The sequence below is a fragment of the Lates calcarifer genome, linkage group LG21 (genome assembly GCF_001640805.2).
Source record: "Lates calcarifer isolate ASB-BC8 linkage group LG21, TLL_Latcal_v3, whole genome shotgun sequence".
In the NCBI taxonomy this organism is placed as follows: Eukaryota; Metazoa; Chordata; class Actinopteri; family Centropomidae; genus Lates; species Lates calcarifer.
Window position 1 is genome coordinate 18253180 of NC_066853.1, and position 22061 is coordinate 18275240.

General features: G+C 36.8%; 1 protein-coding gene across 3 annotated transcripts; it reads right to left on the bottom strand.

The window, feature by feature from the left end:
- Positions 1-8644: 8644 nt before the first annotated feature.
- postnb (periostin, osteoblast specific factor b) lies at positions 8645-21723 on the bottom strand. 3 transcript variants are annotated; one of them, XM_018665281.2, is made up of 22 exons: positions 21554-21723; positions 20898-20996; positions 17201-17265; positions 16807-16964; positions 16565-16729; positions 16317-16463; positions 15777-15918; positions 14614-14826; positions 14344-14478; positions 13576-13724; positions 13283-13419; positions 12957-13087; positions 12713-12843; positions 12282-12384; positions 12082-12149; positions 11873-11918; positions 11719-11748; positions 10975-11127; positions 10847-10894; positions 10343-10411; positions 10226-10264; positions 8645-9323 (listed from the first exon to the last, which is right to left on the bottom strand). In XM_018665281.2, exons 1-22 carry the CDS (start codon positions 21670-21672, stop codon positions 9298-9300), a joined length of 2373 nt encoding a protein of 790 aa, XP_018520797.1. In that variant the 5' UTR covers positions 21673-21723; the 3' UTR covers positions 8645-9297. The 3 variants fall into 3 exon arrangements, with proteins under 3 accessions (XP_018520797.1, XP_018520798.1, XP_018520799.1); XM_018665282.2 differs by lacking the exon at positions 11719-11748; XM_018665283.2 differs by lacking the exon at positions 10226-10264.
- Between the last annotated feature and the right edge of the window lie 338 nt (positions 21724-22061).

The window sequence follows — 22061 nt, forward strand, 5'->3', positions numbered from 1 at the left end:
TCATATAGAAAATCAAAAAATATCTTGTGCAAGATTTTATACACATTTTCCTGTAATCATGCTTGACATGTCCACTTTCTTTGGAGACTCCTTTGGAGTCTTAAATTGAAAATAAACATCTGTGGCTTTGAATCACGCTTAACAACATGAATATGTAATTACAGGTTAAGTAAGGACATGGCTTTAAAGAAACTTCTTTTTCCTCTATAAATGAAATGCATGCTGCACATGAAAAACTCCTTCCGTTTACATTCTTCCGCTTAGCTTCCTAAAAATATTATATTGTTCAAATGTATTTTTTTTGTGTGTGTGTAACTGTGAACTTTGTCTACCCGCAGTGATGAGGAAACATACTGAGCCAAGTCTCAGACCATCGCAGCTACCACTGGCTGGACAGCAGACTGGAAACCTGGACTGTGAATGCACAGGGAATCCCATCTACGTGGCTCATGGCTCCCAGAAACTGTTGGAGAAGGGGAAGGGGGGGCCATCTGATCTTGAAGGAAAAAAGTGAAGTATTGCCTCCCCCTTCCTGTGAGCAGCAGCGCAAACAAAAGTTCTATATGTAGCCTTTAATGAACAATGATTACACTGTGAATCTAATGGCACATGCAGTGGATAGTTTCCAACATGACTCCCTGAGGTAGAATAATTCAGAGTTTCCTCCACTCTTTTCCATGTTCATAAATCTGTTTTGATGCACTGTTACTGAAAAAAACATTGAATACTTGGATTTCACTGAAAATAATTAATCACAAGGGAGATGTATTTTACAATTGGTTCAGATCACAGAATAAATAATTAAGGAACTTTAATACCTTTGTTAAAAGAGCACTCTAGCTCTAAGTTGAGGGACTAAAAACAGTTTAAAGAAAGGGCTTTAAGTTAAAAATCTGCAGTCTCCCAGCTCAAGCTGAGACAACCCTAGTGCCATCACTCAGGTTATTATCATAGACTAGACAGAGCATCTTCCAAATCCACAGATGTGTTTACAGAAGAAGTCAGGCCAGAATTCCTAGGAGTTACATCCTTACTGGATGATTTCACAACCTCACTATTTACATCCTGTGCCAATTTTCAGTGCCAGTGGAGGAAATACTGTGCCCTATGTATAGCAAAGCGGAAAGTTAGGATATGGAGGTCACCAGAGTGGATGAGCATGTAGCACATGGATTTTCATGCAGGAGACCAGAATTTGCATCCCGTCATGGACCTGCAGTTAACAGTTAACTTTTTTATTAACTGTATCAATAATATTTCTGTGACCTTAACCAGGTATTTTAGTTGCCTAACATGCATCACACCTTAACCATAAGTTACTTGCATTAACAATGATCTTTCTATAAGCTTAGCAACACATTCATTCAGATATTATAGAAACAGAGAATAGGAAAACATCATTGAAAGAATCTCCAGAGTTTTACAGATAAAGGGCTGGAGAAGTTGTGCTCCTTGTAACAAATAAACTCATCTTAATGTGTAAAATAAACTGAGTGCCTCTTTAAGCAAATTTGTTTTAACTACTTCCTTAACAGGTGTAATAGTGATAGTTTCACATCCTTACTATTGCGGTTCAGTTGGCATTCTCGAAAAGATAAACTTTGTGGTAAATTCTACTTGGAGCAGGAGTTACTCAGCCGACAAATAACTTCACACAATTTGAATACTTTACACGCTTTAACGATACCCTGCTCCTTCTCCTTTTGTAGGAAACATCTGGATGGGGGTGAGTCATGAAAATACACAATGAAGCCAAACCTGTGCATGGTCTGTTAGTTATAAAGTCCAATTAAAATTGTGTTGTGCGTCCCATAATATTAAATATTCTCTTAGCTGTCACGTAAGCCAAGGACGCTCATGTAAATATCCAGTAAAAATAAAGTGTGTTATGACACCACTGTCCAATATATGTGTGCAATATAAGAGGATAGTGCTCCAGAGGAAAGCAGAATGCTCCTTTCTACATCATTCCAGACTTTCTTAACTCCTTAGAAAAGTGGCCACATTGTTCTTGGAAGTATTACAGCTGCACTGAAAAAAAAAAAAATCCTAGCAGTTGAACTTGTTTCTGAATGAAAAAGACCAAAAATATGTAAATATAATAGTTAATGGTAAAAAGGCTGTCAGACTGATGTTTCATTTTGTGCAATAATGCATAATACATAACAGTTACATGTCCTTTTTATATTGTTGAAGAGTTCTGAAAGAGTTAAAATCCTCATTGTGTCAAGCAAGCCAAGGCTTATGATAAGTAAGGTATCTCACTGTATTTGGGTTGGCCAAGGTAATGAAAGGTGTTGAACCTGAAGGCAATGAATTGCTTTGAACATTGTATCCTCATGTGTTCTTTCAGCAACACGCAGGAGCGCCTGGCTGTTAGGAGTATAACTCAAAATGAGTCACCAGTTCAATTGTACAGCTGCACAGTGTATAGTACATTTGGTCAAAATGCTCAAACTGTAACAAAAAAGTAAAAGCACGATTGATGCTCTGTCAGTGATGTAGCTGCACTGATTCTCATGCTTGTCAAAACTAAAAGAATAACACAGATACTGGATTTTAGAGGTTTTACTACCAGACAGCTTAATGTATTTTCCATAAAAAAATTGAACATAACCAAATCTTTTCTATCCACCTGCCTGTGTTGGACAAACTGTCTGGGAAGTTGTTGTATGCTGTTGATCCCTCTTGTGCTTTGAGCCTTCCATGGAATTTGGGAAAAACATGAGACTGCAGCTGCTGGTGGTCAAACTGCCTGTAATGCTTTTTCCCCCCATGTTTGTGTGACCTTATTGGTCTCAGTATGAAGACACCAGAGGCTCAGCACAGAGAGAATGTATGAACGAGAGATGTGGTGTGATATGGCAGGAAACCTCATGGTAACATGTTCAAAAGAAATTTAAGACAGAGGAGCCTTGAGTTGGAAAGCACACTGGGGGAAAAATGGGGGGTGGAGGTGGGGGGTGGTAAATTATCTGTGGATAAAAGGCTCAGTTTCAGGAAAAATTGATCTCTTCCACAATTTTCTCTGAAAGTTAGAAAAGGACCTGTCCATAAGCACACAACTCATCTTACATTTCCATGGAAACATCAGGGGTGTAGTGCTGAAAACACACTGAGGAGACAAATGCTTTCCTATCTGCATATTATGTAATGCAGTTTAAATCATTACACCATCAATATGGGTTTGTAATTTCATGAGAGAAAAACTACTGTAATTGATTTTGCAACATGAATATTTCAAATACCCAAATCAAGTACAATTTGCATTACGTTTTGTATACAATTTGCAACTTTTTTCATTGCTGCAAGTAACACCCCCCCCCCCCCCCCCCAAATGAAAATACATAAAACAAATAAAAAATTAAAAATTAAAAATTAAAATAGAATCTATTCTGTATTATCACACAAGATACAACTTAAGCACATAGTTTGACAGCATCAAACATGAAACAAGGTTGGATATATTCTCAGGTAGCTACACCTCTGAATTGCTGATCACATTTTGTTAAGCAGTTTGTCTATCCAGTGTTGATATCAGGCTAAGTCACAGGTGCCATTCTTGTGTGGTTTAGACTAAACTTAAAGCCAGCACCAGAAAAGAGTCCAAGAATAGCTCGTTCTTGAAATATTGCCCATTGAGTTATTGCTTCCGTGTGGCAATAGTCCAGTGAATTCCCCATTTGTTACAGATGTGACCTGATCCCCATTGAACACTTGAGAACTGGTAGATTAAGCAATAGTGAAGGCTGCTGTGAATATTTTGTGTTTTGGTTTCGTGTTGCATTCTTTTCAAAGCTGAATTTGGCAGGTGCATGTCTTTGAAAAGGAATATGGAGGATTTATGGGTAAATAAAGGGATTATGTTTTTCTGTCAGACTCAAAATATTATTTAATCCACATGTGCTTTTTATTTCTTTTTTTACGTAATTATCTACAGTGGAACGAAATGATTTTTTTTTTAACCTCTATGGAGTAATATAAAACATAATGACTGCCTATTTCTCACAGTACAAGACTATTATATGTATCTGAAGGCAGCAATGTTTAAATAAAAAAGATACTGAAATATTTAGCGTGCAAACATGTAGGTAAGAACCAACTGAAACAATTACTGTTATGGTGAGACTCAAGAGGCTTGTTTTTCTAACAATACAACTCAAAATTCTTGTATCAGACCCTATAAAGTTTTTATGGATATGGATTTTTATGAAAAAATGTTTGTTTTTTGTTTTTGTTTTTTGTTTTGTCTTGTTTTGTTTAATCCACTATGGTATTACAATTACATGGTATATGATTATAGAATCTTTAGAATTATGTTGATGGTGCAAGGTTTTGCTTACAGAAAATGGTTTGGTCTCAGCTATCATCATGCATCACTGTTTTCTGCAGTGTCATTTTTGATATTACCATTGCAAAGTGCCGGGTTGGAAATTTTCAAATCTGGCAGATACTTAAAGTACAGTTTGGAGAAAAAGATGGGGGTTGGGGGGGTGAATTATGAAAGGCTCAGCTTCAGGAAACATTTAGGCTAGAACAAGGTGTCAAAGTTGCAACTTTTGAAACTCCCAACATAGTGGCTTACTACATATTTCATCAGCTATACTACAGTGTTTGCTCTAATGAACTAATACAGATGAGTATGATACTAGTTAAACTCGTAGCAAACTGTTCTTTATATATTTCGGTAGGTTCATCACTATGAGTGACACCTTTCTTATTATCATGTTGAAGTCGCTTTAATCATTACTAATGGCTGTCAACAGTAACAGCGACAAAAGATGACACAAGCTTACTGAAACATCCATGTGAAATCAGTTCTTTTTATAATAAATTCAGCAAGGGTATGAAACTATCTTCTTCTTATGCATCATCTGAGCAGCCCAAATGTTATGTAATGTCTTGGTATCCATGAGTGGAAATTGTCTGACAAAATTTAAAATCTCTGTGTTTTGGATCTAGCTATAAGATGAGATGTGTCTATTATAGCTGGCTTTATTATGCTTGATGATTATGGTGAATCATAACTGGTATTTTTGAATTTATATTAGATAAAAATTTAAATAAGTACTAACCCAAGACCTGTGGGAGTAGTAGTACAGATTTTTAGCCACATAACATTAGAGTAAATAAAGCTTTTGGCTTTCTGATTTGAACATAGAGACGATTATTTATTAGGCCCCATTCATGTCGCTCAGACAAGTATTCCTGGCGGTCTGTCAGCATGACAGATTATGTAACTTTTGAATCCACTGCACTGTATGACACATACCACAGAGACAGAAAACTGAAGTTGATGTGCTTCATAGATCCTTATCAGCTATGTAAAAATATCAAATGACGCTAGCTAAATAGTGTTACTCAGGATGGTTTAACAGCTCATATGATACCAAACCCGATAACAGTCCTGCAAACATTCAGGTGTACATCATTTACTTCTCAGAGCAGTAAAGTTGGCCTGTTCATGGACATGTTGCAATTTGATGAAGCACAATACGCTTGTAAATGTATTTCTGAGAAATAATAGTTTCTCTATGACTCTGCCGGTCACTGGGAAACAACAACACTGACAGATTATTGTTTGGAGTCTTGTAATTAAGAACAACTGTAAATTCACATTTTTACATTAACGTAAGGAAAATAAGAGCTCTTTGATAGTGGAAATATGAGCAGGCCCACAGGCTGGAAAGTGAGTTTTTGAAAGGTAAAATCTCATTGCAGGAGGCCTGTCTCACAAAAGTTTAACATTGTCAGCAAAGCCTTCAGAAAACCTTCAAATACCAGCGATACCTCCCACAAAGCCTGTGACTGAAACTGCTACTCAGAACTCAGTAAGAGCATACTGATTGTTGTTTACTCCAGTATTAGTACATTTCACATCGCTTTACTGCTTGGGTATGTAATGTTCAATCATACTCCCCATCTCATATGGATAAAAACAGATTTGATTTTATTGTGGCCAAGTCTATACATGATGGCACTGCAGTGAAAACTCATCCAAGATGTACAAGCCACTGTGCCAGGAATATGTCAGGTCTTTGGAGTCAATGTTGCATCCAGATGACGAGTCACTTTCACACAGCTGCATTCAAGGCATTCACCGATACACACATTTACGGAGCCAGAGAGTTCTTCTGGTATTCTTTTGTGATTGATGTGGGCCAATTAAAAACAGACTGAAACCTTCCCTGAACCCCTACATTTGTAGGTCATATGAGGTCTTCTTGTATATGACATTAGGAACATCATACTATCCATCATACTTTTCTAAATACAAATGTATTGTATTTTGGAGTTTAATTAGATAATCAAGTTATTCATTTACAACAAGGACACCTGATCAGCTCAGCTAATATAACAATCTATTTCCTATAGGCAATTCTCTAATATCCAAATAACATAACTTATGATTGCATAGTGTTTTAACTAGTGAGTATTCAATTGATTATTGAATTCTGGAACTACTTTATCTATTTTTCGTACTTTATCTGGCGTCAGCTCTGTTTGTTCCATGATGTAGAGAATAATGCAGTTTTATTATAGAATTTCACATGCTGATCTAATTTTCTAGCACTAGCAGAACATTTAATATTGTGTTTTGAACAAAAGCCACAGCCTGGTGCACCTTCAAAGGGTGATTTATTTCAAGCAATGAAAACTTGTTTCATTAGGACATTGTTAGGCCACAGAATTACAAACAACAAAAGTGTGAAAGATGAGTAAAAGCTCATTCAGCATTAAGATGCTGTTTATGAATTTCCCTTCTATGTGGTTTCACTTAAGGATGAACAGACAAGCTGCCTGTTGGTGATAGTGATGAGCAGTGGAAACTGTCATGACAAGTCAAGCGAAATTTGAATCTGTTGTTGGTGATATCAGCAGTCTCATAAATGACTTAATAATTGATTGGCAGATCACTGCTGAGTACAGTGTGGAAAGTCCAAAGCCGAATGGAAAAGAAAATAGGATCCTCCAGCAGATGTTTTCCCAATTCCCAGACAATGTTGTAAATGTATAAAATATTACCTGCTGTGTGTCTGACTGCAGAATACTGACTCTCTCTATAGCAAGATTTGCATGTTACTGTAGCAGTTTGCTCACTTACTTTCTGCTGGTATACTAATGCAACAGTGACTAATACAGTCTAAACATAAACACAATTCCTCAGGGATATTAGTGAAGAAGAAAATATTAAAAACAAACTACTAATGATCCAATTTATATAGAGATTTGATTCCTAGTCCACCTCCAGCTTTACAAACTTAATATCACTGATATCTTCATTATGCCATTCAGTATGTATGTAGCTAAGAGTAAATCTTTGCTATGTATGTACATGTAGCAACATGATCCTAATTACACAGGAAAAGATAGATCCCCCCAGAATGAACACAAACTTATCAAATCCTCACTGTAGATATGATACCTTTCCTCGCAACATCAGTAACATGCAATGCTATTTATTTTTATCAAGATGTAAGAAAGACATGGCATGCAGATTTATATATATTGACAAAACACCAAACTGAGCAGCTTTTGTACTTTCTGTTGTTAAGAAATGCATTCAGTAAGAAGAATGTCAGCCATACAGCTTTTAATCAGTGATACGTAAAGTGACCACAGTGGTATGGTGTAAAGCAAGCAAGCTTTTCACAGTACATTACTTGTTGAAACAACCACAGACTAGAGTATGGATGTGAACATGTTAGGATTTAAAGATTGTGATCTGTTTTTTTTCATACATAGAGAATATCTGTTGGTTTTGCTGTGTACGAAAGCCACATATTTTTATACATCTTTGATTGGCATGCAAGTTATTACTTTGATTTTCCACAGGCCACTGATAGGATTAACAGACAAAATGCTTTGCTTAAGATGTCATTTGAAATATTACTGAATGAAGCAGAATATAAATGGCAAGACAATCATAATTAGTATGATGACTTCATCACTTCCAGCAGTGGTAAACCAGCTGCCTGGCTCAATAAAGCCTGTTGCTGAATGCTGTGAATATTTTTTTCATGTGAAATTACAGATAAACAAAACATTGCTTTTTACATTTTGCTGTGTTTTTGTTTGTATCTTGGCAGTTGCTCAGATTTTTACTCAGTGTATTCCATCCAAGAGGCTATAAATTGCAATGACTTGCATATGAGCCAAACAATAGAAGAACTGGGCCTGACCCAAATGTCTGCACACAACAGCTCACACAATGTTCCTGCAACATCAAGGCAAATATTTCAAATGGTTGTATCATTACAAACACCAACTTAAATATAAATTAGAATTTATTTATACCTCTGATAAACAACATATTGTCGTGCATTCATTGCTCATTTTATGATAACTAATTAAATCCTAATTACTGATATTGAGGTTAAAATGAATTATTATTTGTAATAATATATGAATATTATTATTTTTTGTAAATTTTATATACTGTATTATGTGGGCTGCTGAGCTCCCTCATGACCAAAAAAGAAAAAGAAATTGAGCCTGATTTAAAGACCTTGTACTTGGAAATACAAAATGCACACATAATATTTACTTGATATTTGATATTCTCTGTCTCTCTTTTCTGAACCAATGTTGACTATTTAAAAGCCTTACAAGGACATGAGAAATGACTCCAAACCACAATCTCTTAAGATGCCCTTTTCAAACTGGCATATTTATATCAAAGAAAGCACTTTATTTGAAAATGTTTGGAAAATAATGAGAAAAAGGATAAGACCTGTAATTGGATACATAGCTCCAAATGATACAAGCACAGACAAAATTTACATGAAACCTTATACAACTTTCAGCCATAGAAATTAAAATAATGCAACAGTTAAAGTCTGGAAACACATAAGCAATTTTTTTCAATCTTTATCATGCTGAGATTTATAAATCTTCCTGAACAGCTCGTAAAATATTCTTGCTTTGACCTTCACCTCTAGCAAAGTCATAGAGAAGTTTAGAATGTTTAAAAAAATGTTTTATTGCTACCCTAATGGCTTGGATTTAAAAGATTTTATTGCTACCCTGACTTGCTCTTTGTTTTTAAAGTCATGCCAAAAGTTCATTTGAACAAAAGACTCTTTTCAGCCATTGCACACTCAAGTTAGATATACATTCAAAGCACCATTAAATTGTTTATGAGAATAGCTTTATTTTTGTCAGCTATACCTGTTACAGTATATTTGAAATCACTGACATTTTAAGTGTTTCCCCTGTATTGAAAAACAAGTCTCAATCTCTGAGTTTGGTATCTCTCTTTGCCTTTACAGCGTTGATATTCTTATCCGTCCACGCTCAGTCTCTTCCCCTCCTCCTGCCAGCTGGTAAAAAACAGGACCACAAAATGCATGTCAGTCAGCTAACTCAGGTGGAATATATTACTGTAAATGTAGAATATGTACTGCGTTGAAGTTTAGCATCTAGGCTCTGATCTCATCATTCCCCACAAAGAAACACTAAGCACAACAGGAAGTGGGGAGCGATGATTATAACCTCCCCCCTCAATGAGGAGCGTATAAACTCAGAGCCTACAGGTAGATGCTGAGGTGGTGGTTGGGCTCATAAAATGCTATATGAACAGCAGTAGCATTAGCACCAAGAGTCAGCATAGCTTGCGGGTGAGCATTGCGGTGGCAAGAATGGCAGCAAAAGAGTGAGCAGCCCACAGCTGGCTTGAAAGAGCAGTTTGACATTTTGGGAAATATGCCTTTTGCTTTCTAAAGATGACAAAATCCACCAAACCTCTAAAGCTTATTGGTTAACATATTATATCTTCGTTGTTTAATCCATACCAAAGCTGAAATAACAAAAAACAAAAAAACAAAAACAAAAAAACCCCAAAAAAACAATGTGGTTTCTAAAACATTTTACATGTGTGGATTAAACAAACAAAATACAATGTGTTGATCAGTGAGCTCTAGATGTAGTTGCAGTCTTTGTACTAAAGCTGCTGGCTATTCATATTTACCATAGAGTCTAGAGAGAGGTATTGATCCTCTCATCTAATTCAGCAAGAAAGTAGTCTAGGTGTATTTCCCAAAATGCCAAATAACTCATTTAAGTACAGTCATAGGGGTCACAGGGAGAGAGTATACCATGTAAGAGTAGCAGCAAACTCAAGTTGACTGCTTGAACCAGCTCACAGGCTTCACTGCATTTAATAAAAATGCAGGATTTTTTTTAAATTATTTTATTCTCTTTACTCTTTATTTTTATTTTTTACCTAAATTTCTTCGGGGGGGTGTTCTTCTTGAAGTGCCTTCTATAAAGGCAAACAAACAGATAAGTCACATATCATTTATGAATTACTCACTGAGGTGTCCCAACAGATAAAACTTACCTTTGATGAGATGGGTAAGTCTATCAGCATCAAAATTAGGGTTCCCTTCGATCTCTGAAACGTCAGCTCCTGTTGGAAAAAGAAAACATTTTTAAAGTCAAACTGGAATATTATGTACAGATATGCACTGGACTGTACTTCCTTAAAGATCAATCAGGTTATATTCTGTTTATTTGAGCCTTAACACTGTATACCAATAATAACATTCATATTGTACATGTTGTTTAAACAACTGTGAGTTTATGAAATTTACATAATATTTGTTTTAAGTCTATTAACTCACCCATCCACTCATCTTGTTTTCAAATAAATTTCCCATTTCAATAAGCAGGATTACCTGTAATAGATTACTCGACCTGGTGTGATTTTAACCGAGGTTGAATATGAAGTAATAATATCTGTTTTATATATTGTATAATAATAATATGTGACAATAATGTAGTATTTAATATCCAATATGCTGATGTCCATAAATGTCTCTATTCAAATCTGAATTTCACTGACCTTCCAGGTTGATGTTGCTGGTGCCAGTGCTGACTGAGTACTGAGGACCTGGAAACAGCAACATTTACGAGTTCATAAGATGTTAAATGATTGAAAGCTATTGACATACTGATTCAAGAAACATTCACCTGAAACAACCCTGGTGACTTTGGTGATGGTGGGTTGACTCTCAATAACCCTGGTAACCTTGGTCACGGAGGGTTGACTTTCAATGACCCTTGTAACTTTGGTGATGGAGGGTTCTGCTGGGATGACCCTTGTCACTTTGGTCACTTCAGGACCTATAAAAGCAACGAAGGTATGTTTCACTAGATTGCAATTACAGCTGGCACAGCATTGCCCCTCGATACAGAGAATTTCCCATTTGTATGCAAATGGTCACATAACAAATGGACCTTTCACTGGATCAGAAAGGTTGCTATGACAAAAATGTGATTCATAATCTAATCATTGAATATCTAAATTCCAAATATTATTTTTGCAGAACTGTTTTGACTATGTTATGTTTTATTGTTTTTTTATGTTTAGTGTTTATTATTATTTCAAATGTGAAAATCATTTTTTTCAGTTTTTATTCATTTTTATTGCTGACTGTTACTAGGATTAGGCAGAAGCAGAGAGGAGTCTGATTATTGCTACTTCAGCTGTCAAACCCTGCATGTGCATGTACTTGCATGTGTATGTGAAATTATATGGATTAGCAAAAAGTGGTGCTGGTGATTGATCTGTATGTGTTTCAACTCAACAGCCTGGAACCTCCCTATTTTTTCAGCAATTTTATGCATGCAACTGTTTTGTTGACCAAATATAATCTGTAAGACTTTACTGATTAGGAATCACATGATGATGATACTCTGTCATCATTACTGTACCTTCCTGGATGACGCGAGTGATGATCCTCTCTAATAACAACAGGAGATATAAAGCCATTAATGATAGTACAGAATGCCTCTTTGAAAATTAAAAATGCTGCATGGCAAAAAATAAAATAAGAACAAAAATTTATATTGTACTATTGCCACTTACTCATAAATGTAAGGGGAATTTCCTGATATCTGAATCCTGAAATGTACTGTAAAAGAAAAGTAAACATGTGTTAGTAGATTAGGAGATGGTTTAAGTGGGTACTTGTTTTGTGCTCTATGTTGACTTGCATAAGTACTGTCTGGGGCAAAAAAATAGACCCTGCCCTTTATATGCCCTGCAGCTTTAATAACTTTTTTTTTTTATGACACCTTGATTTGCATATAAGAGATGAGCCTCTTCAACAACATCAGGAGATCCTGGCTTCCAACAGGGATATCTGGAGGAAAGTACAGGGCGTTAACCATAATTTGGCTTCTATAGTAGTTATTAAAACAGTTAAGAATGCACCTCCTGACATATTTATAAAAGCAAAGGAATATTAACAAAGTTGAATGGATGAAAATTATACCTCCTGGATACAAAACTTGGTTTACGAAGTGAATGACCCCATTTGTGGCCATGATATCAGATTCAGGCACTTGGACAGAGTTCACAAGCATAGTGTTGTTTGCCTGAGGGAGACAGTTAAAACAATTATAGATAACAAAACCATAAAATGAGGGGCTTGAATGAACCTGCATTTTAAAATATGAGGACTGAACTCTACTCTACAGCAAATAATTTTATTAGCTTGCTGAGGTCACTGAGTTTCAAAATTTAGGATGAGACTTTATCAGAAAATAATGATTGACAAAATTATTTCACTGACTATTTACAATACATTGTTGTATACCTTTATACTTAAAGACAACAAAAAATATAATGCTTGAATTGTCCAAAGCCATAAAGTTTACTGACTTAAGACAAAAGATTTTCAGTCTTGCTGCACTAAATACTTACAAACATCACTTTGAGGTTACTGCCCTGGAGAGACTTGAGGAGGTTAGTCACCCCGGTCTCCAGACCACCACCAATGAAGATACCATTATTGATGTGATACAGAAGGATAGTTCTGAGAGCATTTACGTCACCTAAAACAAAGAATGGCAAACACAAAAATTATTAATTTATTTTGTGTGATTTTCAACCAGCCACATAAATCCTTGAAACACATTTAAAAATGAAGGAAGTTTGGGAGACCTACTCTTCAATAAAGCAAAATCCCTGTCACTCAGACCAGTGAAAGCCTTATCACTTGGGGCAAACAGAGTAAAGTCTCCCTCCTGTTTCAGCAGGTCAGTCAAGCCAGCAGCTTCCATCAGAGACAAATAGATCCTGCAGCACAGTGAAGAAAGCAGTAACTTAGCTGTTACAAAAACCACTGAGGGCAGACATACTGCAACAACAGCACTTTCTCACTCCCATATATGCCATGTGGGTTTAATGAAAAGATACAAAAAGATGTGGTTTGGGTCTTATGCTGCATTTTAATACCACAGTCCATTTTCACTAACATTGCTCTGTACTTACTTGAACCCTCCATTTTCTGTCAGAATCTCAAACATAGTTTTTTCCGCTGGTTTCAACAATGTCCGCATGAGATGAAGGGCCCCATTGCTTCCTTCTTTACTGCCTCTTATAAGACAGGAATTCTCAATGCACACAGCCTGCAGAAATAATCCACAAGTTAAAGGCAAGGGGATTAATGTTATGTCTCAAAGATATAAGGATTGATGGTCAGATGACAGCGATAATGTATGTAGTGTGTGCATACTGGCACCCAGCCACAATTTTTGGGCACAACTTCAGAGAGTAGGACGCACTGTGCGATAGATGAAGACCCTCAGAAGTTTTCCTCCAATGGTCTCCAGCCGTTGACCATTGTACAACTGTCCCAGGACAATCTTACTCTTCAAGATGTGGTTCTCAAGGATAATTCTAAGCAATCTCTGATCCATGGACATCACTTCATCTATACAGGAAAGAAATTGTTTAATATATCCCATTAAAAATTAAACATACCACCAACATTGTAAATTTACATATATTGTACGGTATTGGTTATAGTGACACAAATTGCATTATTCCTATCATTTTATCCAGTGTCTTGAGAACAGCAGCTACAATACTATCTTCTAGCAAAGCCATATCTTCTATCAGTGACTTGATTTACTGCTCAGTTCTTTAGGTAGACCATATACAGTAACCTACAAATAATTTCTCATGATTTGTTGGTTAATATACGTGGAGGAATTTAAAGTTTGAATGCAAGAATTACATCCAACTGTTGCTGCCTTGTACATCCCTTACACCCATTTAAAACTGAATGGCCACAGAAAGGAAACATTCTACTCCCCACGGGTGAAGTCCAGGAATATTTTTTGGGCGAGTGGGGTGGGTATTTGGTCTTACATGGCATAAAGTTTCTGCAGTGTCCAAATAAATCCATTATTTCGCTGAAGCTCCTTATATGTACCTATCTATTTGCTTATGAGTCAGTGTTAGTGTGGAGCAGCCAGGGTGCATATTTAGCCTCTTACTGAGAGGAAAAAACAGAGACATGCATGAATGCTGAATAATGTGTGACTCACCATTGAAGGCTATGTTTAGGGGAGCCAGCAAAGTGTATTCAGCATCTGCTCTCATGGAAGCAGAAAGACCGAGCTCAGACACCATGTCACCAAATGTTGACTGGGAGCTGCCCATCAGTTCCATCACCTGCTTAGCTTAAAGGGCACAGTAAATTCCAACACCATTAAAATATGGTTTACAGGAAAACATGTGGACACACCTGGAACAATTATTCATGTAGTAAACCGGGTACAATTGAACAAGAAGAAGAGAGGAGATGGGACTCTAACCTGAGTCTGGCATGAGGACTTGGTCAATAAGATGGATGACACCATTGGTGGTAACAATGTCCTTCTTGAGCACCATCTTGACACCGTTGACAGTTAAACTTTCGCCATCACAGCCGATTTCAATGTTGTTGCCCTCCAGAGTCTCATAAGAGCTGCCAGCTAATATGGCTTCAGAGCACTGGAGTGAGTCCAATAGGTGGAAGTTCAGAAGAGCTGAAAGAGCAAGGTTAAGTTTAAAATTTATGTGCAGTTTAGGTGTACAGATTAATTAGATGTTTATTTGAATACTGGGTAGGTCAGTTGGTTGCATGGGCTGTTTTATGTTACTTCTCATGTTACACTACAGCTGAGGATAACACCCTGGGAACCTGAAGACCCTTTGGATCCCTTGGGCCCTTCAGTGAGAAGACTTGTGATTTCTTCACAGTTCTGTTTAACTTTGCGTGAAATGGTCTGATCTCACATCATAGGCCAAGCTGTGGGCTAATAAAAAGTTTTGGACCATTGCCAATTTGACCAGCTTGCTCAATGAAGCAGCTGTTTCCTGCCTCTTAGTGTTCACGCAAAACAAGCTAAAGTTAAAAATGTTGAAATTCTTCACTTTTTTCTTTCCTACTATTTTTCAAGAGCTCACGGTAACAGTATATTTGAAAGCTTTAACCTGTCCTGATTGATGATTATAGTGGTATAATTCTTGTAAATGTGGCTATAGTATATTGATCCTGACCTTCTCACAAAATATACAATTTAAGTTAAAAAAAAAGAGAAAACACTACGCAAGTGTAAAACGATGTGTTGCACTTTCCACCCACAATGTCATGCATTACTTGAAACTAGAGACTTCTTTTTATTATTCTTCGACACAACTTTGTTATGTACAGCTTGCCAAATTTATGTAAGCTCCAGATTCACTGTGGCTTCAGCTGGTTTGAATTTAAACGTGAAAAAAATCACCTCATGGGTGACTTAGTCTGGCAAACATGCCGCCAGGGAGCCACTGCATTTCAGTTCCTGTACATTTATCATTAAATATAAATATGGTCCTAGTTTTCTCCAGTTAATATAAACCCTCAGTCTCCACTGCAATGTTTTAAATGGCCTTGAGTGATCATTTGAACATTGAGGAGCTGCAACAGACCTCTGAGAATAAAAATCTGGGTTACCTTTGAGGACCTCCTTGTCGCCCTGAAGTCTCTCCAACACGTCGCTGCCTAACTTCTCAAAGGCATCGTTAGTGGGGGCAAAGAGAGTGTAATGTCCTGGCTGACCCAGCTTGTCCAACAGCCCAGCATTTTGAGCCACATCCTAAAAGGTGATTTCATCAGAGGATTGTGTTTAGTGAACTTCAACATTCAACATTTGCCAGAGCTAGATATAATAATCCTCTGAAATTATTGAGTTTAAAAGTACTAAACTTGCATGTGTTCCTCAGTTCCCTATTTATTCCTGCAACAGATGCTACAGATGACAAATAACTCTGGCATATTTACTGCTATATGTTTACAAATGTGCACAATATGTCTTAAATGAAGCAGTAAAGGAAACAAATGATTTGTCTTCTTTGTCCCATTTTACATTGCAGTGAAAACTCCTGGAACAAACCCCAGTGCCATCCAAAATAATGCACCTTTGCATCAGTGCTTTCTTGTCCTTGAGGCGTTTACATTATCTTGTCTACCCCTGTGTGCACTGTGTGTACTCACACTCAGAGTTGTCAGGTCATCATCAACCTCAATCACATCCTGGATGGTGTTTCCAACAGCACTGATGACACGGTCAATGACATGCACAACTCCATTGGTAGCAACCTGGTTGCCATAGATAACCCTGGCGCAGTTCACAGTCACCACCTGCACATAACTTACACTTGTTATAATGTTATAAAACTGAAAAGTGTTTTAAATACAACTACAGAGGGACTGCTTGAATGATAGTGATTGACAATACTCACCCCATTGGGGTAATGGTTAATATGGAGACCAAGGTCATTGTACATGGAGGTGACTGTCATTCCATTCCTCAAATCTTTGGTTAAGAGGCGTTTGTTGACCATGTGATAATGCAGAGCGTTGTACAGTTCAATGTTGACATTGCTGACCAGTGCACTCCTCACTGTCTGTTAGGTGAGAAAATGTGATGTTAAAACCTCACAGACAGAGAGGGTCTGCTGCTTTTGTCTTGTTTTTGACTCACCTCATCCAAACTCTCCCAGGCATCATTGCTTGGGGCAAAGAAGGTATAGGATCCAGATCCCTCAATCTCAGGCCTCAGCTTAGAAATATCAGAGTATTTTTGGGTTGAGGTGGCCTTCACCAGACCCAAGGTGCCGTACACATGGTCAATTGGAGCCACTAAGCAAGAAATGTACAATAAGCATTAATAGATGTCAGCCTGTCTTTCTGAAAATAGAATTGAGAAACATTTGGGACATGAAAACAAAGACTCTACATGTGTTGACAATATGCAACAGCATCCTCTAATAGTTTACTTGGTCTGATTTCAAGTATAGCACACAGCTGTTCTACAGTTGGTGGATATGGCCTCATCTAACCTTTATGACTACACTGTAGCACTTAACACACTGTACCTGCAGGGCAACCACGCATGCCCTCCAGCTTCATGTACCCTGGGCAGCACTCATACAGCACAGTCCTGGAGGCAAAACAAACAGATCACATACCATGGAATCACCTCAAAGAAGAAGCACATTTTTTTTGAAATACTGTTTACCTTCAACCTAGCGGTGTAAGAAATTTGTATTTTTTATGGCTGCCATGTTTTGAGCTGAATCATCATTTGGCATTGGTCTTGTGTATTCAGTGTTTCCAGATGTTGCTCATTATCTCCTTTATTACCCAAACAGTCCATGTGATCCAGCAGCTTCAGCCAAAACCTAATGGAAAGGGTGCCTCGAGGATTATGCTACCATTACAGTAGTAGATTTATATTACCAAGACCTCCTCTTTGAGGCTAAATAATTAATTTGGACTGTAGTTGGCATTTGGTTAACCAGAGAAACATTTAGAATTTGGCCATGAAAAACTACAGTATAATTAGAGTTGACTTAAAGGAAATTTTGGTTAACACAAGGAACATTTAAAGGTTGTGAATATCTGTATGGAAACAGTTGAGCTAATCTGAAAAACAGCATTATTCAATTGTCACCAGCGATTTTACATCTTTTTTTTAAAACAGACTTTTATAATCTAGAGAATAATCATTGTGATTTCTGTTTAGATAATTTAGATACAAATGAGAAATGTTTATTTGCTGTTTGACAAACATGGGAGAAGCAGTGTCTCTTCTTCTCTTAAACAGGGCTGGACACCATAGCCTGAGGGGGACAGTAAAATTCAAAGTGCAGCTGCTAGATATAAACATGCCTATACCCCTTACGTCAGCAGGTTTGAACATGTTGGAACCATAGCATTATTTCCAGCTTTTGGAAAACCAGACATTTGGAGATGTACATTTCACTTCAAATAACTAATGGGAATGCAACAATAAAAAACCCACAAGACATAAAGAACACCGCAGATGTACCTATTACAGATAAACAATACCACATGTGTCCAGGGTTGACTGGGGAGTTCATAACTATAGACTGCCCAGCTTTTATTGTTGGAAAACTCCAAGAGGAAAGCTGCCTCTTCACTAATTCCTCTGCTCAACATGATTAAAATAATCATGACAAATAGTAAAAATCTTACCAAGTTCTCATGTTTCACAAATTTTTCACTTTCAAATGACATGATCAACAATGTAACAAGTAGAATTACATTTGATTGTGTATGTGAGTGAACAACATATGGTTGGATTGATTGAATCAGTGTTTTACTAAATTCAGCAGAGGGAAGATAGACGCTCTGTTTGTTCAATTTTCTGATTTTAGCAGTTTCTCTTTATCAGCACTTTCCCTGTGAAATCTGAACAGTGGGAGTGCTCTGTATATGTGCGCCATTTATAGTAAAAGATGGACGATAGGCACTTTGTCAGCACGATTACAGACAAATGATCTGACATACTAACTGCTACACATGATGTAATTGTAATTAGTTACCCAGCATTTCTAACATTTCAGAATGTTTAATTTAGTTTTTTGTTTGAGATTGAAATACAAGTATTTATGTACATGGATATAATGGCTGTTCACAACTGCAAGTGATGAACATGGCACAGATGTACCACAAACAAAAATATCCTATGTGGATGGTTGACGGCAATTAATGACTAAACATCAAGACCTTGGGACACATGATTTCAAGCACTTTACTGTGGCGAGTTGTTCATAGCCTTTATCCACTGCTGATATCTCAGACAGGTTAAGACCAAGGCCTCTGGGTCATGGCTTACTGAAACTCTTTAACAGCTGTAGAGTAAAAGTTGAATGGAGTTGGAGGGACTGGGATGAGATCACACAAGCCTCATTGGGGCAGCGTCAGCAAAACCCTCGCTACATTGCTTTCCCACACAAAGAGATTGTGTTTGGCCATGAAGCTGGAAACTTTTGACTTGTCAGCATCTCTATAAAAGAACTGTTTCACGAAAAATCAAGATAAGTTTGTCAGACATAATATATGGTGCATTTGGCTTTCATTCAAGTCAACCCATTACTAATGAGCAGTTGGGAAGTTTGGTTGTGCAAAACTTTCTTGGAGACAGAGCTGGTCTGGAAACAGAAAAAAAGAATCCCATTTGTTGGATTAAACCTCCATGGGTGACATTTATATTTTAATACCATTTAGAATAAACCTCCTAGTCCTAGTGGTATGGTTGTCCGACAGCTTATTACAAGGCATAGTTAGGTTTTAGTGTTAGGTGACCTCTAGTGGCTGTAGTAATTATGTCAACATTAAGAATATGTTTATTATTGTAACCATAACAATAAGGGTCCTGATGGAAGTACTTATTTTAGCCCGAAACACAATCTTTCCCCAAACCTAACAGAGTAGTTAGTTTTTTTAACCTAACAAAACTGTAACCGCTACACAACCTTAACCATGTTTTTATAATTGTTAACATGATGGTGAATTATATCTGGTAGTGGTACACTCATATGGACATGGACAAACAATGTATATGGTCATTTGTGGCAATAGGCTAAATTTAAATCAGCTTTGATTCATATAAAATAAAATCAATGCTAACTGAAATAATGATTATGAAATACACAAAATGTTTTTGTTATTATGATTGTGAACTGCTGGGAGTTTGTGGAAGACAGGGTGGGAGGAATGGTGGGAGGGTCATAGTTTTGGTTGGGGAGGGTAATATGATCAAATATTCCTAATCTGTTTAAATTAAATTGCCCTTCAACATAATTGATTAATATCTAAATCTGAGACCAATTTTATTGACATTTAATTTAAAAAACAAGATCAATTTATCTTTAATTAACTAATCTAAGTAAACTCTATCAACAAATAAGGATATTTTGCCTCCAGCTCTCCTTTAAAGAAATATCTGTGTAACTCAAAGTGGAAACCACTAGTTATTCAATAAGTCATACTTTCAGAAGACTTTTTTTTATCAGTATAGTGTGGATTCAACTTTTGGCCCAGCTATGTTTTGATTGATTCCATAGTCCCATTCAGACTTCCATTCAAATAGATAGAATTCTTTGGCTGTTTCCAACATAATTTGCCAAGTTCAGTAAGCAGTGTGTATTCATTATGAATAACTAAGGCTATTTAGAGTGCTAGTCATAATGCAAGCTTCGAAAGTGTGTGTGTACTGTATGTGTATGAGAGGGAGAGTGAGAGAGACTGTAAAATGGGCATGGCTTCGATCCATGTTTAAACTCAAAAGTGCTGAGAGAGCTGGAACAATAACAGAAAAAGAGATTGTCTAGGATGATTGAGCTGAACGCTTTTCCATTCATGAATACAGTCAAGCATTTTGCAGCCACATCACATCCTGGAACCAGTGGTTCACCACAGTGGCATCCAACAACGACCAGGCTACTTAAGTTATGAAAACCCTAACTTACAGTTTATAGGATCTAATGGGACAGTCTTCAATACAAAGATCTTAGGGCTGTGTTCATGAATGTGTTTTTCATTTTAAGCTGTAGTTTAATTCAAAGTAAAATAACAGATGTCTGTCTCTATGGAAACATCAAAGTTTCCATGAAAACCCTTAAAGAATAAGCAGTAGAAGAAGAAGCAGATATTGAGAGAAATGCTTAAATATCAAGAACATTTTAGCCATTGGATTTGCTTGTAATGTTCATCTTTAAACAGGAGAAACAACATGTTCTGTTTGAAACATGAAAGATCACTTACGCTTTTTTTCCACAGATGGCCCCTTGGTACCAATTACGACAAGTGCTGAAGTACTTCTTCTTGGTCCCAATGACTTGCTGGAGTGCGCAGACATTGGGTCTGGTGAGAGTTGAGAATGAAAAGGGAACGAAGGATCAATCAACAGGTAAAACACTTGAGTAAGATTCTGTGGAAACTATGATATTATTCACATGTAAATTATTACGAAACAAACAGCCCTGCTGGGAAAGACAACAGATTTCTAAGAGTGAATAATTACTTAGCAACCACCCCTGCTGCTTCTGAGACCAGTCAAATGTGAATAATGACATCTATGCCTCCTGGATATGAGATTAGTTTGTCATAATGATAACCCTGCTGGTTTACAGCTTTTCTGAAGTGAAATGTGATGTTATTCAACAACATTTCAATACATATGTCATGAATAAACAACTGCTATCTGTGATACAACTGTGAATGCATAACGATATAACATTTCATACAAAAATAGAATAGATATAATAAGAAACACTGATCCTTTTGCTTAAGGTTCAATAGAATTACATGTAAAATAAAATAAAATGCAACAACACACACACACACACACACACACACACACACACACACACACACATACACTCCAAAATAATCAAAATGAAAAATATTGATGAGCTTACCCTTCTTTTCTTGCCCTAATGCGACTGTGGGCGACTATTTTGTCATAAGCTGAAGAATCAGCCTGGTCAAATGTAGAGAGCACAAATAGTGCAAAGGCAGCTACAAAAAGGAGCTTCATCCTTGATTTCTCAGCTAGCCCTCCCAGACCCAGAGTAATGGGAGCAGTCTCAGAGTGGGAGTTTATATACCACAAGTCTCACCCTCCACTCATGGAGGATGGCAACATTTCATGCATGCATGGACCACCCAGAACTTCTAAAAAATGACATTTGTATACAGAAATATGTTGGGCTTGAGCATTTTTGTGAGATAAAGTGTGAACTTTAAATCTTTATATTTACATGTTAGATCACTTCTGCAGAGATTTTGTAAAAAGTGGAACCACAATCACATTTACCAAATGTTTTTAAATCTTTGTCATTCCTCTTTTATGCATGTTTAAAAGATGCATAAATTTTTATCCATTTCTAACAAACTATATTTGTTACTTTTAAAATATTGTAGACT

Excerpts from the sequence above, each read along its gene's own strand:
- postnb (XM_018665281.2), bottom strand. The coding sequence starts at position 21,672 with ATGAAGCTCCTTTTTGTAGCTGCCTTTGCACTATTTGTGCTCTCTACA. Across the intron at positions 14,479-14,613 it reads AGTCCTCATGCCAGACTCAG|CTAAGCAGGTGATGGAACTG; the intron begins GTTAGAGTCCCA and ends GTGCCCTTTAAG. Across the intron at positions 13,420-13,575 it reads GGGTCTTCATCTATCGCACA|GCTGTGTGCATTGAGAATTC; the intron begins GTGCGTCCTACT and ends TTATTTCTGCAG.